The sequence below is a fragment of the Halichoerus grypus genome, chromosome 2, assembly GCF_964656455.1.
Source record: "Halichoerus grypus chromosome 2, mHalGry1.hap1.1, whole genome shotgun sequence".
Taxonomy (NCBI): domain Eukaryota; kingdom Metazoa; phylum Chordata; class Mammalia; order Carnivora; family Phocidae; genus Halichoerus; species Halichoerus grypus.
In genome coordinates this window covers 208,685,869-208,703,365 of record NC_135713.1, presented here as the reverse complement: position 1 = coordinate 208,703,365, position 17,497 = coordinate 208,685,869, and the positions used below count along the sequence as shown (strand labels likewise).

Below are 17,497 nucleotides of genomic sequence, written 5' to 3'. Positions count from 1 at the left end.
GTTATTTTAAAAAACGTGTGTGTGTGTGTGTATAAGGTGTTTGAAAAAAGAGATGTTTGCCCTACCACACAGATCGGTTACTCAGATAAAATTTATCTCTGCTAATGACCCTTAGTCTGGGAAAGACGCGCGATTTAGACCGTTCCGTGTGGTAAGAGAGGGACAAAAGTTTCTCTTGAGGCTGCAGGGTCTCAAGTGCCTTCAGCTCAAAACAGTCCTTGTGCCAAGATGGCACATTCTGGGGGGCCTGTCCCGAACCCCTTCCCTACTCTTCACATCTTAGTTGTAGGCTCCTGTTCGTGATTTGGGACAAAGAGCTGGATCCAGAAGTCAGCCTGTACTGTGTCCCGTTTCTGCCTGTTCTCGTAGCCACTGAACCCTGGGCTTGTTCCCAGTTTCTTGGTGACCGTACCACGGGGTAGATGTGGGTGGTGTGACTGGCCATGACGGCTCTGATCCAGGTGCTGGAGCAGCAGTTACGGACAGACCTGTCCTGCTGGTGGGCGGGGGCCTGACTGCCCGGCCTGCTGTCCTGAGGTGCCGTGTCAGCCCCTGAGACAGGACAGTGTCTCCCGAGAGGCATTGTGCCAGTCGGGTGGAAAGGCACCAGGGGACACGACTGCCTTCTGAGCACAGAGGAGGAGGCCGAGGCCCCGCTGACAGCCCTTTCCTTCCCCTCTGGAAGCTCCACATTCATTCCCTGCGGTGCTGCCATCAGAGCACCCTTGGAGCTCTTGAAATCTGCAGAGGACTTCTGGAGCTTTCCAGGACCAGTGAACTTTGTCCGTTACGGGCAGGTTGGCCTTTTGGAAACAGCTCAGGTTGGTAGGGCACTAAGCCAGGGCCTGAGCAGCAGGGTGAGGACAAGACCCGTTGTGACTTACTGGGTAGTGATGGGGTTTCCTCAGGTAGCACCAGGGACGCTCCTGCAGGAGCATCAGAGGGCCCTGGGCAGGCAGGGTCTCGGTGACACTCGGAGGCAGCAGTGACCCCCGGGGAATGTGGTGGCCGGGCTGGGCCTCTGCAGGGCTTCCCAGGCTGTCCACACTCAGCCTCTACTGTGACTCGGGCTGGTTCCGGCTTCGAGCTCCTGCGTCTTTGGGGGCCCCTCACAGCCATGGGGGACATTGGTTTTTGTAGGAGCCCTACCTCTGGAAAGAAGGAAACTTGATGTTTAAACTCCCCGGCTTTGCTGGTCTACCCAAGGTGGCTGCTGGAAACGTGGGTGGCACCTGTCCAGTGTGGTTCTGGAACAGTGTGAGCCCGTGCCGGTTCTCAGGGTGCAGCGTGCCTTTGCTTGAACCCTCCTCTGCTGCCCACATCTTATTCTTTCAGTGACTGAACTAGGCTCCTATGTGCTCACCGGCTTCGTGGTCTCCTTGGGGCTGGTTTCCTGTCTCTTGTTTCTGAAGATCTTGTGTCCATTATTGACTTGTCAGAAGTAGAATTGATTCAATGGTGATAGTGATTTTTCTCTTGAAAAATGAAATATAAGGTGATGGGAACAGAGTTGGTCTGTTTGAGTCTTACTGCACCTGCAAGCTGTAGGCTGTGGGTTAAGGGCAGCTCTCTTCTGTGTCGGTTAGCGACACAGGATCAGAAGCCTCTGAAGTGGAAATGGAGTGATTAATTGATTTCTTCATTCATTTAACATGTGTTTTTTGAATGTGGACCATGTGCTGGGTGTCCTCCCAGGCCCTGGAGTTAGGGTGTGAGCACCTGGACCTGGGAGCTGCCCTGGGAGCGAGCTGGGCCTCCGTGGGTCACGATGGACACTGAACAGCACGGTCTCTAGTGGAGCCCCCCAAGGGTGTCCCCTGCACGACACCGTAAGGCAGGGTGGTCGGGAAGGGGAGTCGTGAGCAGAAGCCTGCAGGTGGTCAGGGGCGTGGAGGGAACGGTGGCATGCTTACAGCTCCCGGGGCAGGCGTTCAGGGTCCAGGGGGCTGAGGGGCGGGCAGCCACGTGGGGCTCACGGGCAGCAGCCCTGGGCACAGCACCAATGCCATCAGGCTGTGTGGGAGGTAGCGCCTGGCACGCTGGAGGTCAGAGTACAGGGCTGGGAGTCTGGGGCATCGCCAAAGGGCAGGTGTAGACAGGGGGGCCTGAGCGGAGCCTTCAGCGGGAGGATGGGAGGTGAGGGCCCGTGAGGGGCCCAGCAGGAGAGTGGGTGCCCTGCAGCCAGAGAGGAGGGTGGTGGCAGTGGACGTGAGCTGTGAATCAGGGCGAAGCGCTCCTTGTTCCTGGGCTGGACTTTTCACTCAGGTCAGCGCTCCCCTGCTGGCCCTGCTCCGTCTGCGTGACGGCCCGGCCCCCACAGCCTGCAGAACTTTGAGCAGAAACCAAATGCTTCGTAGTTTTGTCATATGTTCGGAGAAAAAATCTCAATGATTCTCATGTTCCAGGGGCGCCTGGGCGGCTCAGTTGGTGGGGCGTCGGCTCAGGTCATGATCCCGGGGTCCTGGGATCGAGCCCCGCATTGGGCTCCCTGCTCAGCGGGAAGCCTGCTTCTCCCTCTCCCACTCCCCCCTGCTTGTGCGCATGCTCGCTCTCTCAAATAAATAAATAAAAAAAATAAAATTTAAAAAAAGATTCTCATATTCCGGTCCCAGTATTCATGTGGTATTCATGTGACTCCTTATACTTCGTTTTGCTTTTCAAAGGATAAAAAAAAGTAAGGCATATGCTTTCAGTTGTGCTTCTGTGAGTGTCTCTGAGGCTCCCACTAGACCTTCAGAGATTTGTCACCCGGCAGGTGTGTGGCTCCCGCCTCCCTCCCGAGAGGGCAGATCAGGGACGTGGCAGATGTGGCCGCATCCTCGCCGGCAGTCGGGCTGGGCTCAGCCTCCCCTCAGACTGTCGAGCCCCGTTACTTCATCAGCCGCTTGCGGTCTCGCGTGCCGTGCCGTGTTGTCCACGCGCTGTGCTGAGGGCCTGCCCTCGCCGGCTCCTTCGTGGGGACGGGCTGCACCTGCCCCACGTCACCTCCGCTCTGCTCTAGGCACCAGGGCTGGGTCGGGTCACTGAGATTTTAGGGCGGGGGAGACAAAGTCAGGATTCTGCATCTCGGTCGCACTCTGCACACCCCCTCCCCCTGCGTAATTTCTGCGTGTGGGTTTTTCACGTGTGAGCCGCGTCTAAGGAACAAGCACGTCCACGCCTCAGCCCACATGGCAGATCAACCATGGAGGTCTGTCTCTTCTGTGAGACCACAGGAGACAGGACGCGAAGGGACTGACAGCGGTGAAGGGGACGGAAGGGCCTCAGCTGGAAAAGCAGCAGCTCGCGGGCAGGCGGCTGGCCTGGCGTCAGTTGGGGGGCTGTGTAAGGGGCAGTGACCCCAGCGTGTGCACCCGGGGTACCAGGCAGGCAGGAGCTCCTTCCCAGGCAGAAGCTCAGCACGGTTCTGTTTAACAAATTGGATTACCCCTGCGAGCAGAAGCAAGGCAGCGGGTGAGTCCCAGCGCGCCCCTTGCAGTCCGGGGGTGCCCGCCCCAGCAGTCTGCTTGCGCCTTGACGGGCGACGTCGTGCTGTGCTCGCTGCTGCTCTCTCTATTGCTGGCGGGTAGCGCACCGGGCGCTCGTGCTGCTCGGCTCCCCGCTCGCCCGCAGATACATGTGTCAGACATTTGGGTCATTTCCAGTTCAATGCCATTTCGAATAAAGTTGCCGTGACCGTTTTTGGCAGGTCTCTATTCATTTGGGTAGATAACTTGGGAGCATAGTTTCTGGGTTTGTGCGCTGGGGCATGTTTAATTTGGTAAGAAACCGTCAAACTGCGTTCCCAGACGCTGCTCCACCTCGTTGTCAGCACTGAGTGTCGTCCGTCTTTCCCATTTCAGCTGTTTATAGGGTGGGTCGTGGTGTCTGTCTCGTTGTGGTTTTAATTAGCTTGTTCCTGATGGTCAGCATGTAAGCATTTTTTCATGTGTTCATTGGCCGTTAAGATATGTTTTTTGTGAAGTGTCGGTTCACCTTTTTTGCCCTTCTTCCAAGGTGGATTATTTTTCTTCATGTCATTGATATGTAGAGTTCCTTATGTACTCCAGAAACAAGTCCTCAGGTACGTGTGTTACAATGATCTTCCGTCCTGGGCCCCGCCTTTTCCTTTCCTCAACAGTAGCCTATGACTAGCAGGTGATTTAATTTTGGTGACGTTCCAGTGAGCTTTTTATTGCCGCATTCCTGAATAGGAGCATCCAACTAAGGCAGGATTATGAGACATTTGAGAATTGCCAGCAGCAGGGGAAAGAAGCCAAGAGTAACAGGGAAAATGGCCCTGATAGAACGATGATTCCTGGGTCAGTGATCCTGCAGCCCATCACTGTGTGCCCTCTTCCGGGGTGAGGCGGCAGATGTGCCCACACAGGCCTCTGGTTGTCTGTGCCGGTCTGGCCGTCCGCAGGTGAGCTGGTGATCCTGTGACCCCCTGCCGTCTCCACAGGTGAGAACTTGAGCCTGTCTGGAGCGGGATGGGGACAGGGCCAGCCTCGCCTCATGTCAGGTCTTAGTTTTCAGGCTCTTGGGGTGCATTGTGGGGCCTTCCTGTGATTAGTGCTACCAGAGATGTGTTTTGCATCCATAACCCAAGAACAGGATGTTAGGAGGAAGGGCCATTCACAAAACAAAGAATTTTGACAATTAAAAGTATATTTAAAGAAATAAATTCAGAATGTAGATAAAGAAAATCTGGGAAAAAACTTAAGAGACGTGGAGGATAAATTGGAATGTTCAATCCAGCAATCACATTCCAGAAACATGCAGTGGGAAACAGGAAGGGGCAGACTGTTGAGGAAATGGACCAGTTGCTTCTCGGGGCAGGGGCTTCAGAACAAAAGAACGGCGGAGGCCTGAGCAATAGTGGGAGATGTTTCAGAGACCTCTGGGAAACTTATGGAAGGGGAGAATGGGTACGGAGCCTGCCCCGCTGCTCAGCTGGAGCTCAGCACGACAGACCGGCTGTGAGGTGTGAGCGCAGGGCCCTCGGGTCTGCACACAGGTGGAGGGGGGACACCTGCAGATGCCGGGCTCAGCAGGAGTCTCCTGGAAGTTACTGGATTATGCTCTGCAGCCTGGCCAGTGGCCAAGGGCTCAGCCCTCAGCTGCCTCCATTCCCTTCTGAGTTCAGAACAGCGGGAACCAAGAGATGGGGGCCTGAGCTGAGCAGACTCCCTGGCGTCCCCAGGATTGGGTAGCCCCAGCTACAGGGCCCAGCTGGCGGCCTCATACTCCCCGAGTGCTCCGCAGGAGCCGGTGGGCCTGGGCCAGGCCAGAGCTGGGCTTCCAACCCCCCGGTGAGGCCGCGTGGGGCATGGGGCACGGCAGAGGCGCTTCCCAGGAGGAGGAAACCACAGACAGGAGGAGGCGCAGCAGCGCCGGGGAACGCACAGGGAAGTGTGAAGAGCAGCCGGAGAGACAGCCGTGCCACAGTCCAGGGAGAAGCCAGGCCAGAGTGTGGAGGCCGTGGCCTCCGGAGGGGCCGCACCCCAGGAGAGAGGGTCACGCTGCGCAAGGGGACACCACGAAGGAACGGGAGGGGGTGGGACGACCGAGGAGAGAGAGGTGGGGGGAGGTCGGAGGGGAACCCAAACTCCAGGAGAAACAGTGGGCTGTCAGTTGTGAGCTGCGGTCACCTTCACTGGTGGTTGCGCGGCGAGTACTGCTGTTGTCATAATAATGTGTCGGGTTTTTAGATTCAGCCTGGGGGTGAAGCTCAGAAGACTGCTTGCAGAGCGGGGGTCAGCATACTGGCAGGTGTGGGGTGGGGTCCCGGCCAGGAGCCGGCGGGGAGCAGTGGTCTGGGCGTGTTGTGTGCAGACCCAGCCGGAAGCAGCCAGAAGGCTGTCGGCAGTGCTGCCCCCTCGCAGGGGCGGGGTGAGCAGGCCCAGGGGCCTCTGTCCCGATCCCCAGCAGCTCCTCGTCTGTGTGTGCCCAGTGGACAGGCCCGGCAGCTCTGTGGCGTCCGGCAAGAACTGGTGGCACCCCCTGGGCAATCCGTGGAGGCCCTCTGACGCCTGGTGGGGCACCTCCACCACCAGGGGCCTCTGTGTCCTGCGGCTTCGAGCCTGCTCGCCCGCTCACCTGGTGCTTCGTTGTGGCGGGGGCGCTGCTGGGGCGCGGCAGCCTCCTCTCACCGCCGGCCCTTTCTGTTTCAGGAGCTGCTGCTGGAATTTGAGTCTGAAATGCAGAAGAGGGAGCACGGGTTCCGCCTGCAGGCGGACAGCATGAGCAACGTGGTCTTGACTCATGAGCTCAAGGTGGGGGATGGCCTTCGGGCGGTGACTGTTCCCTCCTCAGAGGTCAGCTGCCGCTCCTGAGCCGTGAGGCCACCTCTGGGCGGGACGGCGGGGTCCACACAGAGGCCTCCCTTGCTGTACAGGGGCCAGGGGTGACATGCCTGGGGAGCGCCCGCCACGGTGCCTGCCACGTGGCCCGTCTCACGAGGGACAGAGGAGGGCTGGTGCCCCGACCTTGGGGAAGGGTGCCCCCCCAGGATAAACGGCCACCCGACCCTGGTCGAGACAGCCTGTCACTGGCCTGTGTCTTCTGTGAGCACTGGGAATGGGCCTCCAGGGAGGTGCTGCTCGTCCCCCATTTACAGCAGAGGCCAGGCGGGTGGTCAGGGCCTGCGTGCACCTTGTGCACCCGGCTGCAGTGAGCGTGGGTTCCCTGGTGCACTAGTCCACCGGCTGCCAGGGCACACACGAGCAGCGTGCACACCTGACCTTTAGCATGGAGACGGGCCAGCCTTGAGGAAGCGGGAGGGCGTGCAGGGGAGGAGGAAGCAGGAGAGGGCACCTAGTCTGGCCTTGCCACCTGATAGGTTACACCTGTGTGGGCATGGAGCTGGTGTCAGTAAGAGCAACCCCACCCTAGCGGTCAGGGTGGGCCCCTCCCGCGGGCCTCCAGCCTTCCCACAGTGCCACAGTCCAAGGGCAGCACTCGGCCAGCCAGGGGCCCCAGGAACCCTGGCAGTTCTCTGTGGCCGGCGTGCAGGCCGGGCAACTCCCAGCCCAGCCGCACCTCCTGGCAGGGACACCGGTTCTCCGCATCCTCTTAGGCCCTGTCTGGCCCCCTGACCACACTCCTGTAGGAGCCCTGCCCCCTGCCAGCCAGGGCCCAGGCTGCCCTGCAGGGACTTTAGGAGGCCTCGGGGACTCCTGAGAGCTGGCGGGGAGAGGGCTCGCTGGACGTGCCCTGAGCTCCACAGTGGGGTGGGCCCTGCCCCCCACAGTGGGGTGGGCCCTGCCCCACCTCCATCTGCTGTGCCTGGCCATTACAAACCCAGGAACACCTCCCCCGGAGGGTGGCAGCATGCACGCGCGGCCTGAGGTGGGTGCTGCAGCCATTATCGTGGCCCACAGTTGCAGTCACGGACCGAGGCCCAGAAAGGTTGTTTTAAAATGGAGCCGTGCTCTTGCACGCTCCACCTGCTTGTGTGAGTCCAGTGTCAGCAATCTTCACATAGGAAGCGGGACGGTCTTTTGGGCTCGCCACGCGTGGGCCCCACTGTGGGGTGCGGTGTGCCCTCAGAGGTCGTGGGGCCCCGGCATGTTCACTGTGGGGTGCGTGAGGACACCCTCACTGATGCACTGCTGCTTGAGTTGTTTTCTGTCTGTTCGGTTCCAGTTCCAACCTCATTTTGAATTCTTTGTCTCTTGAAGGTAAAACTGCTGAACAAGGAGCTCGTGGCTCTGAAGGACGCGGCCGCACAGGCCGCGGAGTCACTGCGGAGCGCTGAGGCCGCCAATGCGGGGCTGGAGGAAAAGCTGCAGCACAGTGGCCAGGAGCTCAGGGACCTGGCCGCCGCCAAGGACGCCCGGTGCGCAGCTGCGCCTGCCTCCTCTGGGCTGGGGGCTTCCGCCTGTCCTGGCTTGCTGGGGGCCGGCCTGGCTGTGGGTCCTCGTCTGCTCTGCCCGCTAATACTTCCTCCCTTTCAGGATAAAGGACTTAGAGGGCAAACTAAACTGTGTGCAGCTCTCCAGGAAGAAGGAAGAGGAGGTGTTCAGGAGGAAGTGAGTGTTCCTGGCTCCCAGCCTGGCCGCGTGGGGTTAGGTCCAGGCAGGGGCTCCCACCAGCCCAAGGGCCATCCGGCCTTTGAATTCACTACCTTGGGTCGGCTTCTATGCTCTGTCCAGGATTTTCTCAGTGGTAGTTAGGCTTTTTAGTGTTTTAAAACTTTTTTTTTTTTAAGGTTTTGTTTTTAAGTAATCTCTACACCCAACGTAGGGCTTAAAGTGAGAACCCCAAGATCAAGAGTCACGTGTTCCACTGACTGAGCCAGCCAGGTGCCCTGATGTTTTAAAACTTCTAAACTTAAGAGTTTTATGAACTAGGGAGCACCTGGGTGGCTCAGTTGGTTAAGCATCTGATTCTTGATTTTGGCTCAGGTCAAGATCTTGGGGTCGTGAGATCGAGCCCCATGTCGGGCTGGCGCTGGGCATGGGGCCTGCATGGGACGCCCTCTGCCCCTCCCCCAGCTTGAGCACATGCACGAGCTCTCTGTCTCAAAAAAAGTTTTATTAACCAGTTCATTAATTTTAGACTGCAGCAACAAATGTTACTTTGGTGATACGGTCACCTTTCATTTCTACGTTATTTTGGCAAAATAATCCTGCTCTCCTGGTTATACATTCTCTAGATTCTCAAGAGCCCCCTTCTTCCTGCCGAAATGCTCGCCTCATCCCTCACTGTGGGCTGCGTGCCCTGCACTGCCAGGTGTCAGGGTGCCCAGCCCGTAGGTGGCGCGGGGACCCTGAGAAAGCCCACGGTGGCCCGCCCAGGCTGAGACCTGTGAGGCCCGCAGGATGAGGAGGGCTCAGAGAGGCACAAGGCAAGCTTCTAGGGGAGGGCAGGTGTGGGGGAGCACGTGCCCTTGGGAGCAGCCCGGGCCTGGGGTGACGTGGGCCCCGGAGAGCACGAGGCGGGCACCGTCCACCATTCCACCTGTCACCCTCTTCCTTTTCTGGAAAGCACCAGGGTGGCTATGGGTGAAGCACGCGTGTGGTGGTTGTGAGGATGCTCTGTCACGGGAGTGGGCGAGGCTGGTGGAGCATGGGCCATCTGGGGCATTTCTGTGTTTTCTGGCCATGATGTTTGTGCACTCTGAGGAGAAAAGCTTTACAGCCTGTCCGTCTACTGCCTTTGCACCTGCAGTCAGACGGAACTGGGAGCTGCCTTCCAGGCCACCGCACAGATGCCATCGGCCCGTGTACCCCTTGGCCAGGCCGGCACGCGGGACAAGGGCGGGCGTTGTGGGCGTGCTTCTGGGGGCATGTGGGGCCACGGACACAGCAGGATGTGGTCCGGCTTGGACCCATGCAGGCCCGTGGTGCTGGGATGTGCTGTGGCGGCCAGCCTTTGGGAAAAAACAGTGTTCCTCTTCATGTCCAGAGCTAGAGCCTTTTTTTTTTTAAGTTTATTTGTTTAAGTAACGTTTACATCCCGCATGGGGCTTGAACTCACGACCCCAAGATCAAGAGCCGCACACTCACTGACAGTGCAGGCCAGGTGCCCCCAAAGTGTTTTTATTCATAAACTGAAATAGTTGAAAATGAATATAATTTTTAGCATATTATAAATATTGGCTTTAAGAAGTAAAACTGTTCAGGGGTGTCTGGCTGGCTCAGGTGGTGGAGCACATGACTCTGGGTCTCGGGGTTGTGAGTTTAAGCCCCATGTTGGGTGCAGAAATTACTTCAAAATCTCTAAGAAAAAAAGAAAGTAGAACTGGTCACTTTTTTTTTTTAAGATTTATTTATTTTAGACAGAGAGCGAGCGTGCACATGTGAGGAGGAGGCGCAGAGGGAGAGAGAGAAAGTTTCAAGCAGGCCCCCCGCTGAGCAGGGAGCCCGATGCGGGGCTCGATCCCAGGACCCTGGGATCATGACCTGAGCCGAAGGCAGACGCTCAACCAGCTGAGCCACCCAGGGGTCCCTATAGTGTATTTTTTATGATTCATAAATTTGAAATCAGTCTTCTCTAACATAATGCATATATTTATATAAACTAAAAACAATGAAATTTGCTGGGGCCACAAGGCTCTAAGTGTTCTAAAAGGTTTCTACATGAAGGTATTCTGATAATTATTTGCACATACTTTACAAAACAATATAATATACTATAAAATTCAATAATTAAGTAAACTGTAAGTCTCCTTAGGAATGCCTCCCGACTGAGGGGAAGGGGTCCCCGCATCAGTTTGTGAGCACCTTTGTTGGGCTGGCCACCTCCTCACACGCACGGCCCGCAGACAGCCGGGTGGCTTTCTGGCAGCATCCGCCAGGCTTTGAACGCCTACCAGTTACGAGCCAGGAGCCACCTGCTGGCCTCGCCCCTGCATGACCGTGTGTCGCGTGTCTGCTGGTCGCTCCATAGGGGCAAAGAGCTGGTAGCGCCTGGCTCAGTCAGCAGGATCATTCACGTTCTCTGTTTCCAGAGGTTTGGATAAGAGGCTTTCCTAAGACTTATTCTGGGACTGTTACATACACCTGGTGCCCTTCTGCTTAGCGGCGGCTTGGGAAACCCTCGTCCTGAGAGGCTGGGAAACTGGAAGGGTGTGACCGGAGTACACGTTCACCAGCATGACGTGTATACAGTAAGATGCTCTTTATTTTGCCGCAAGCTTTACCATTTCTCCCTAAAACCTCAAGCTTGCAGATTTCGTTTCCAGTTAGGGACAGCGTTCAGCAGACCACCTAAGCAGCAGAACCCACCTTGCTGTGAAACCATTAGCTGCTCAGGTCGCTCTGCAAGAACATCTCACTTTGTTTTTCAGTCCAAGTGAATCTGTATGTGTCTGGAGGAGTAACATCAAACCCTGAGAATTACAGAGCACACCTGTCAAGTGTCCTAGAGCGGTCTAGTACAGGTTAGGGCAGTTGAGGGCTCCCGCGCTTGGCGCCAACGCAGACGCTGCCCCCGGACGGCGCCGTGGGACTCTGGGGCGTCACGGGCAGCACAGAAGGCGGGCTTCCCAGCCCGGAGTCCGCTGTTTGCCTTTGAGAGTCACTGACCAACAATCACGCAGTGCAGTTCGGGAGTGACTCGGCTCCTTCACTAGCCGTCTCGACCAGACCTTTCCTGGTGGGATGAGACAGAGGCTGCGCTGCTGGACGCCGGCGGGTGCAGACGCTCGCACGTGTTCCTCTTTTGCTAAGAGAAGGTCGACAATATCGAACAGGTTGCAAGATGGATGAGGCTTCATTGTAATTAGAATGAAAAGTATGTTAACGTGACGTGAAAAATGCAGCTGGAGGGGCGCCTGGGTGGCTCAGTCAGTGAAGCGTCTGCCTTCGGCTCAGCTCGTCGTCCCAGGGTCCTGGGGTCGAGCCCCGCGTCGGGCTGCCTGCTCTGCGGGGGGTCTGCTTCTCCCTCTGCCGCTCCCCCTGTTTATGCTCGCTCTCTCTGTCAAATAAATAAATAAAATCTTTTTTTTAAAAAAAAGAAACCATGTAGGGGGCACCTGGGTGGCTCAGGCGGGTAAGCGTCCGACTCGATTTTAGCTCAGGTCATAATCTCAGAGTTGTGAGTTCAAGCCCCGAGTTGGGCTCTGTGCTGGGCATGCAGCCTGCTTGAGATTCTCTCTCTCCCCCACCCCGCTCTCTCTCTCTCTCAAAAAATAAATAATAAAAAAATACCATGTAAAATTACATTTTTTAGGGCTTTTAACTTTTTTTCTTTTTAAAGATTTTATTTGACAGAGAGAGACACAGCGAGAGAGGGAACACAAGCAGGGGAGTGGGAGAGGGAGAAGCAGGCTTCCCGTGGAGCAGGGAGCCCAATGCGGGGCTCGATCCCAGGACCCTGGGACCATGACCTGAGCCGAAGGCAGACGCCCAATGACTGAGCCCCCCAGGCGCCCCCCAGGGCTTTTAACTTTTTATTGAAACCAAATAGAATAAAAGCATAAAAAGTCCTGAGCGTTGCCAGTCAGATGTCCACATGACGCCCACCAGCCCACGCTGTCCTGTCCAGACGGACGTCTGTCCTGGTGAGGGGATTCTGGTAGGTCTGGCATTTCCGGCAAAGACAGAAGAGCCGCTGACGTCCCTCAGTCCCCAGTCGCCCTCAGCGTTCCGGGTGACTGACGGCTACTGAGCCGAAAGCCGGTGGGGGTGGCGGTAAGACTGCTTTACCAGAGCTCCCGTCGCCGGGGTCTTTCTTCTGGGGGAGCGTGCGCCCCAGAGCCGTCCGGGGACGTGGCGTCTAAGAACTGTTGGCCAGTGTTTACCTGAGGAGCGTGAGCTGCTGGTCAAGCGGCCGCTGCAGAGGTAGCCGGGCAGGATGCACCGCGGCTGAGGTCCCGAGTGCGGCAGCTGCCGTGCACGGGAGAGGGAGTGTGGTCTGGGGTCCAGCCGGGGCCTGGGCACTGCGTGACACCTGCCTGCGTTTCAGGCACGAGGAGCTCGACCATCTGGCCAGGGAGAGGGATGCAGTGCTGGCGGCCGTGAAGGGCGCCCACGCGGAGCAGCTGCAGGTGTTGGAGGCCAGGGCCTTGGGGCTGGAGGCCCACTGTGAGGCCCTGGAACTGCAGCTCCGCAGGGCGGAGTGGAGGCAGGTCGATGCCCTGAAGGAGAAGGACGCCGCCATGGACAAGTGAGTGCGGGCGGGAGGGCCACTGACCGCACCCGCTGCGGGGCGGGCACTGGGCGGGCGCGCCTCTATGGCTCTCCGGTCCTTTTTCTTAACCCTTTTTCTCCTTTTTTTCAAATTCTGCCGTGTGTGTGTGTATGTGTATGAATATGCAGTTATTTGTGGTAAAACATACATAATATAAAATTTACCATCTTAACCGTTTAAAGTGCACAGTTCGCTGCCGTGTTCCGCCACCAAAATGTCCCTTCCCGTTCCCCTCCCCCACCTCCTGGAACCCACCGTCTACGCTCTGTCCCTATGATGTTGGCGACTCTAGGACCCTCATACGAGGGGACCCTGCAGTATCTGTCCTTCTGTGACTGGCTTACTCCCCTTCCCGTAATGGCTCCTCGGTCCACCCATGTTGGAGCAGGTGACAGGATGTCCTTCCTTTTCGTGGCTGAGTGATACTCCACGGCGTGGGTGGACCACATTTTCTTTACCCATTCACCTGTCAGTGGACACTTGGGTTGTTTCCTCTTTTTGGCTGTTGTGAATAGTGCTGCTATGAACATGGGTGTGCAAATACCTATTCAGGTCTCTTTAAAATTTGGAGGGGGATATACCCAGAAGGTGAATTGCTGGATCATATGGTAAATCTATGTTTAACTTTTTTTTTTTAAGATTTTATTTACTTATTTGTCAGAGAGCATGAGAGTAAAGCAGGGGGAGCAGCAGGCAGAGGGAGAAGCAGGCTTCCCGCCGAGCAGGGAGCCCGATGCGGGACTCGATCCCAGGACCCTGGGATCATGACCTGAGCTGAAGGCAGACGCTTAATGACTGAGCCACCCAGGTGCCCCTATATTTAACTCTGTCCCGCTGTGTGCGGCATCCACTGGGAACTGGACTTGGCATTGGACTCCAGTCCTGGCTGCCAGTGACGAAGTGATACTTGGAGAAGCTGTGTTTACTAAGAATATCTGATTAAGACAGTTAAATCAGTCATTGGTTAGGGTTCACTTTCCTTAGCAGCTGGCTTTTCCTGTATGTTTGGGGAACGTGCCTGGCTCCGTTCCAGAGAGGGTGCTCTGCCAAACTGTGTTTCCATCAGGGAGGATGGCCCTTACAACTGTACGAACCAGGGAGCTAGTGCTCACTCAGGAGCGTTTCCTTAGATTGAACCTATGGTCTTGCTTGATCTGTTCAGCACAAGCAACGGCAGTTAGGGAAGCAGACGTGACAGTCTGACGGGCGGATGTGTTCCCGCCGGGCTGCGCGGCTCTGTGTGGGCCTTTCTCACAGCTGCTTCCGGAACTATAGAACTTCCTTGCGTGAGGCCCTGGGCCGGCCTCCTTCCACCTGCACCCGCCTTTCGATGTGTCTGTCCCTGTGTTTCCCGCTCCTCCGTGTGGTCCGGCACGTGGGCCATGGTCGGGTGCTGCCCGGGGCCGCCATGCCCGGGACAGTCCGTGTCTTCTCACACTGAGACATATGCTGTTTGAAAACCAGCAACAAAAACAGCCCATGTTTTGAGCTATTTCTTTGGGCATATTTGTGGTGATTTTCCTGAGGGCACTAGGTCGTGAACACCACAGTAGAGAGGCCATGGCTCCGAGAGGCTCTGCGAGAACCCGACCGTGCCCTGTGCCACCGTACCCACTACGACGGAGTCCCAGCCAGCCACATGGGCGGCGCCAATTTCCAGCGTCCACAGTTACACAGAAAGAAAGAAAGAAAGAAAGAAAGAGGGGAGACTGTTGAACCCAATCAGGTGGTGCATTGTTAACAAGTAATCAGTATAAAAACTAATAATTTTTGCCTGAAAAAAATTATTATGGAGATATTTTGCATTTTTTGGGTGCTAAATTTTGAAGGTGCATCTCAATTCAGACCAGCCACGTGCTCAGGAGCCATGCGTGGCCCGTGGCCCGTGGCCCCATGGTGAGCGGCACAAGCCTGAGTGCTTGACTGCGGGGGTCCGGAACGCGGTGAGGGTGAATCCCCACGCTCTCCAGAGCCCCGACCTTATCGGGCTGGGTCGGTCTTAGCAAACTAGCGCAGGGGCTGGACTCACATTCGGGAGCACAAGCAGAGCCCTGCGGTCGGCAGATCCCTTGGTCGGTGTGTGTTGCAAACAGAGGACATACAAATACAGCTCCTGAGTTCTAGTGGCTTCTCCTGTCGCTGGGGGGGCTGCCGCACTCGGGGTGCATAGGAGCAGCATCGGGGAGCGTGACAGGAAGTCCACGCAGAACGTTCCCCTGGTGCTGCTTGAGGCCCGGGCAGGGGACCTCCAGGGCTGCCAGCCACTCTCCCACCTGGAAAGTCAGAAGAAGCCTCAGTGACAAGTTCCCTGCCGGCTGATGTCCTTTGCCTCTTAGAGCAGAGTTGCTGACAGACGGGTGACGAGGAGGGCTACACTTCGGGAACCCAGATGAGGGCCCAGGGGTTTTGTGTCCATCGAGCTTCTTGGTGGCGTGTGCGTGGGAGTGTAGCCGGAGGAGAGCCCTCACGTCCCCCCATCACGTCAGACACTCGAGGCCCAGACCCCGTGGGGACGCAGCTCCCGGGCAGCGCGTGCTGAGGGCCACCTTGGCAACGGTCCTGGCCTGCTTGGTCACCCGACCACCCTGCGGTACCGGGGCAGGGCGTGCGCCTGGAGCCGGGCCCGGGCAGCCCCCAGGCCGAGCCAGTCCCGGCCCCCGCTCCAGGCGCCTGCACGGTGTGTTAGCTGGATGTGTTCTGAAGTGCCCTACGTCGTGTCGCCCTCTGTGGTGTTAGAACAGGTAGGGGTCAGGATGGTTGGACGAACCGTACTAGAAATAATTTGTTGAAAGTGTATGAAGAAAAATGGTCTTTTTCCAGTGGCTGAGAGTCATGCTGGAAACTCTGTCAACAGACTCTCTTCCTCCTCTGAAAGCGTCTGGCGCCATGCAGCTTCCAGGCAGGTTCGCAGCAGAGCCCAGAGACGCTAGAGGCTCACCAGCAGCCTTGCTCTCCTCCGGAGGTGGCGATTCTGTCCCTCTCCCTGTAGTGATCGGGCTGCAGACGGGCTGAACCCCAGCGGCCTGTTGTGCCGCCCACCCTGCGGCTTCCCTGGGCAGTATCTCTAGGTGTCTTCTCTAGAGCTCTTCTGGGGAAGCTTATCCAAGTTGTGGTGATTCTACCAGGGAGTGTAGGGTTTCCATAGAACCTCGTCTTACCTTTGAACTGGAAGACGTGTGTCTGCACGTTGAGGGGCTGCCCGAGGCGTGGCAAAGGTGAGCCCAGCGGCACCACCCCAAGACCCCCATGGCTCACTGTCCTCTGCACGTCTGGCGCGGACTTGGCGTGTTGTAGGTGTTCAGTGGGCACCTGGGTTGGTGGGATGGACAGGTGGGTATTTCTTCTCGGGTAGGACCGTTTCCTAATCTGGGTGAGGAAGTCTCCACCCTGATCTGGAGACACTGGTGTGTGGGTTTCCTTTGAGGGCGGCGCGTGTGGGTGTGTGCGTGTTGGAAAGCTTGAGTGAGCACCACACCCACATTCACACAGCTTCCCTTCTTTGTGCAGACTTCGGGACGATGCATCAGCTCTAAAATCCGGCTGGGATGCCCAGATCGCTCAGCTGTCCAAGGAGATGATTTCCAAGGACCTTCAGCTTCAGTCGCTGCAGGAAGAGGAGGTAGAACTCAAGGCACATCTGGCCAGATGCCAGCAGGACATCGGAAGGTGACTGTCCCCACAGCTTCCCCGAGAGTGGTCTTTTCGCTGCGCACCTCCTAGGGGCCTGGTGCCGTTCTGGGTGCTGCGGGTACAAAAGGGAACAGAATCAAGGCCCTGGCCTCGCATCCTATTGAGGGAGAAAGACAAGAAACAGGAAAGAGAAGAAGAACATCTGGTCGTGAGAAGGGAGAGCACAGGAGGGACGGGGTGATGGAGGGTGGCCGGAGAAGGCCTTTCCCCGGAACGGGCCCGGGTCCGGAGCGAGCACCACAGCAGCGTTCTTGCTGCTCGGTCCCGTGTGGACAGTCGCTGCTTCGTGTCTCCTGTGTGATTGCTAGGGAACGCTTGAGTAAAGAACATGTTCTCTCTCTCGAGGAGTAACGTAAATACAACAGACGCCCTTGTTTCAGCTGTACGGTTGCTGACTCTTGACTCAGCCTCGCCCGCAGCCGAGACGCGAACCCTGGCCCCGGCCCCGGCCCTGCGGCCGCCCCGCCCGCCACTCCGCATTCCGTCTGTGTGCACTTTGCATCTGGCTTCTCTGCATGCTTGTTGCACGTTTTCTATGTTTCTGTGTCAGTTTGGGGAATTTGTGTCTTTCAGTGAGTTTGCCCATTTCGTGTCATTGTTGACTTTATTGGCACGGAACTGTTCGTGGTGTTTCTTTATGTTTCCCCAGTGTGTGCAGGCCTGTCGTAACCACCTCTGTCCTGTTCGTGATCAGCCTAGCTGGACATCTGTCGATTTTACAGATCTTTTCAAAGAGCCAGCTTTGGTTTCATTGACTTTTCTCAGTTGTTTTCCGGGTTTTTACTTTCATTGACATCTACTCTCAAAAGATTATTTCCTTTCTTCTGCTTCCTTTGGCTTTAATTTGATGTTCTTTTGACAGCTTTTAATGGTGGGATCCTCGATTATTATTTTTGAACCATTGTTTTTTTCTGAGAAACGTAAGCATTTAATGCTGTGAATCTCCTTCCGAGCACTACTTCACTGTGTCCCACAAATTTTGATATTATTCAGTTAAAAATACTTTCTGATTTTCCTTGTGATTTCTTTTTTGGTCCATGGGCTGTTTAAAAATGTGTTGCTAAGTCTCCCATCATTTTGAGATTCCCAGATATCTTTTTGTTACTGCTTTCTGATTTAGTTCTGTGTGTCTGCTCCACGGGACCAAGTGTGGGGAGCATGGGCATTCGGGAACTTCATGGTCATG

At 56.6% G+C, this 17,497-nt stretch overlaps 1 protein-coding gene across 8 annotated transcripts in view; it reads left to right on the top strand.

Moving 5' to 3' along the window:
• Window positions 1–17,497, top strand: part of CCDC57 (coiled-coil domain containing 57) — a 101,083-nt gene that overhangs the window by 15,235 nt on the left and 68,351 nt on the right. For all 8 annotated transcript variants that reach the window (XR_013445278.1, XM_078066285.1, XM_078066281.1 and 5 more), the window contains 5 exons: window positions 6,156–6,257; window positions 7,665–7,822; window positions 7,941–8,015; window positions 12,397–12,597; window positions 16,129–16,287. Coding sequence is in view for 7 of the 8 variants with exons in the window: in XM_078066285.1 (XP_077922411.1) it covers window positions 6,156–6,257; window positions 7,665–7,822; window positions 7,941–8,015; window positions 12,397–12,597; window positions 16,129–16,287 (695 nt within the window). In the remaining variant the exon portion in view is untranslated. The remainder of the gene's footprint in view (window positions 1–6,155; window positions 6,258–7,664; window positions 7,823–7,940; window positions 8,016–12,396; window positions 12,598–16,128; window positions 16,288–17,497) is intronic.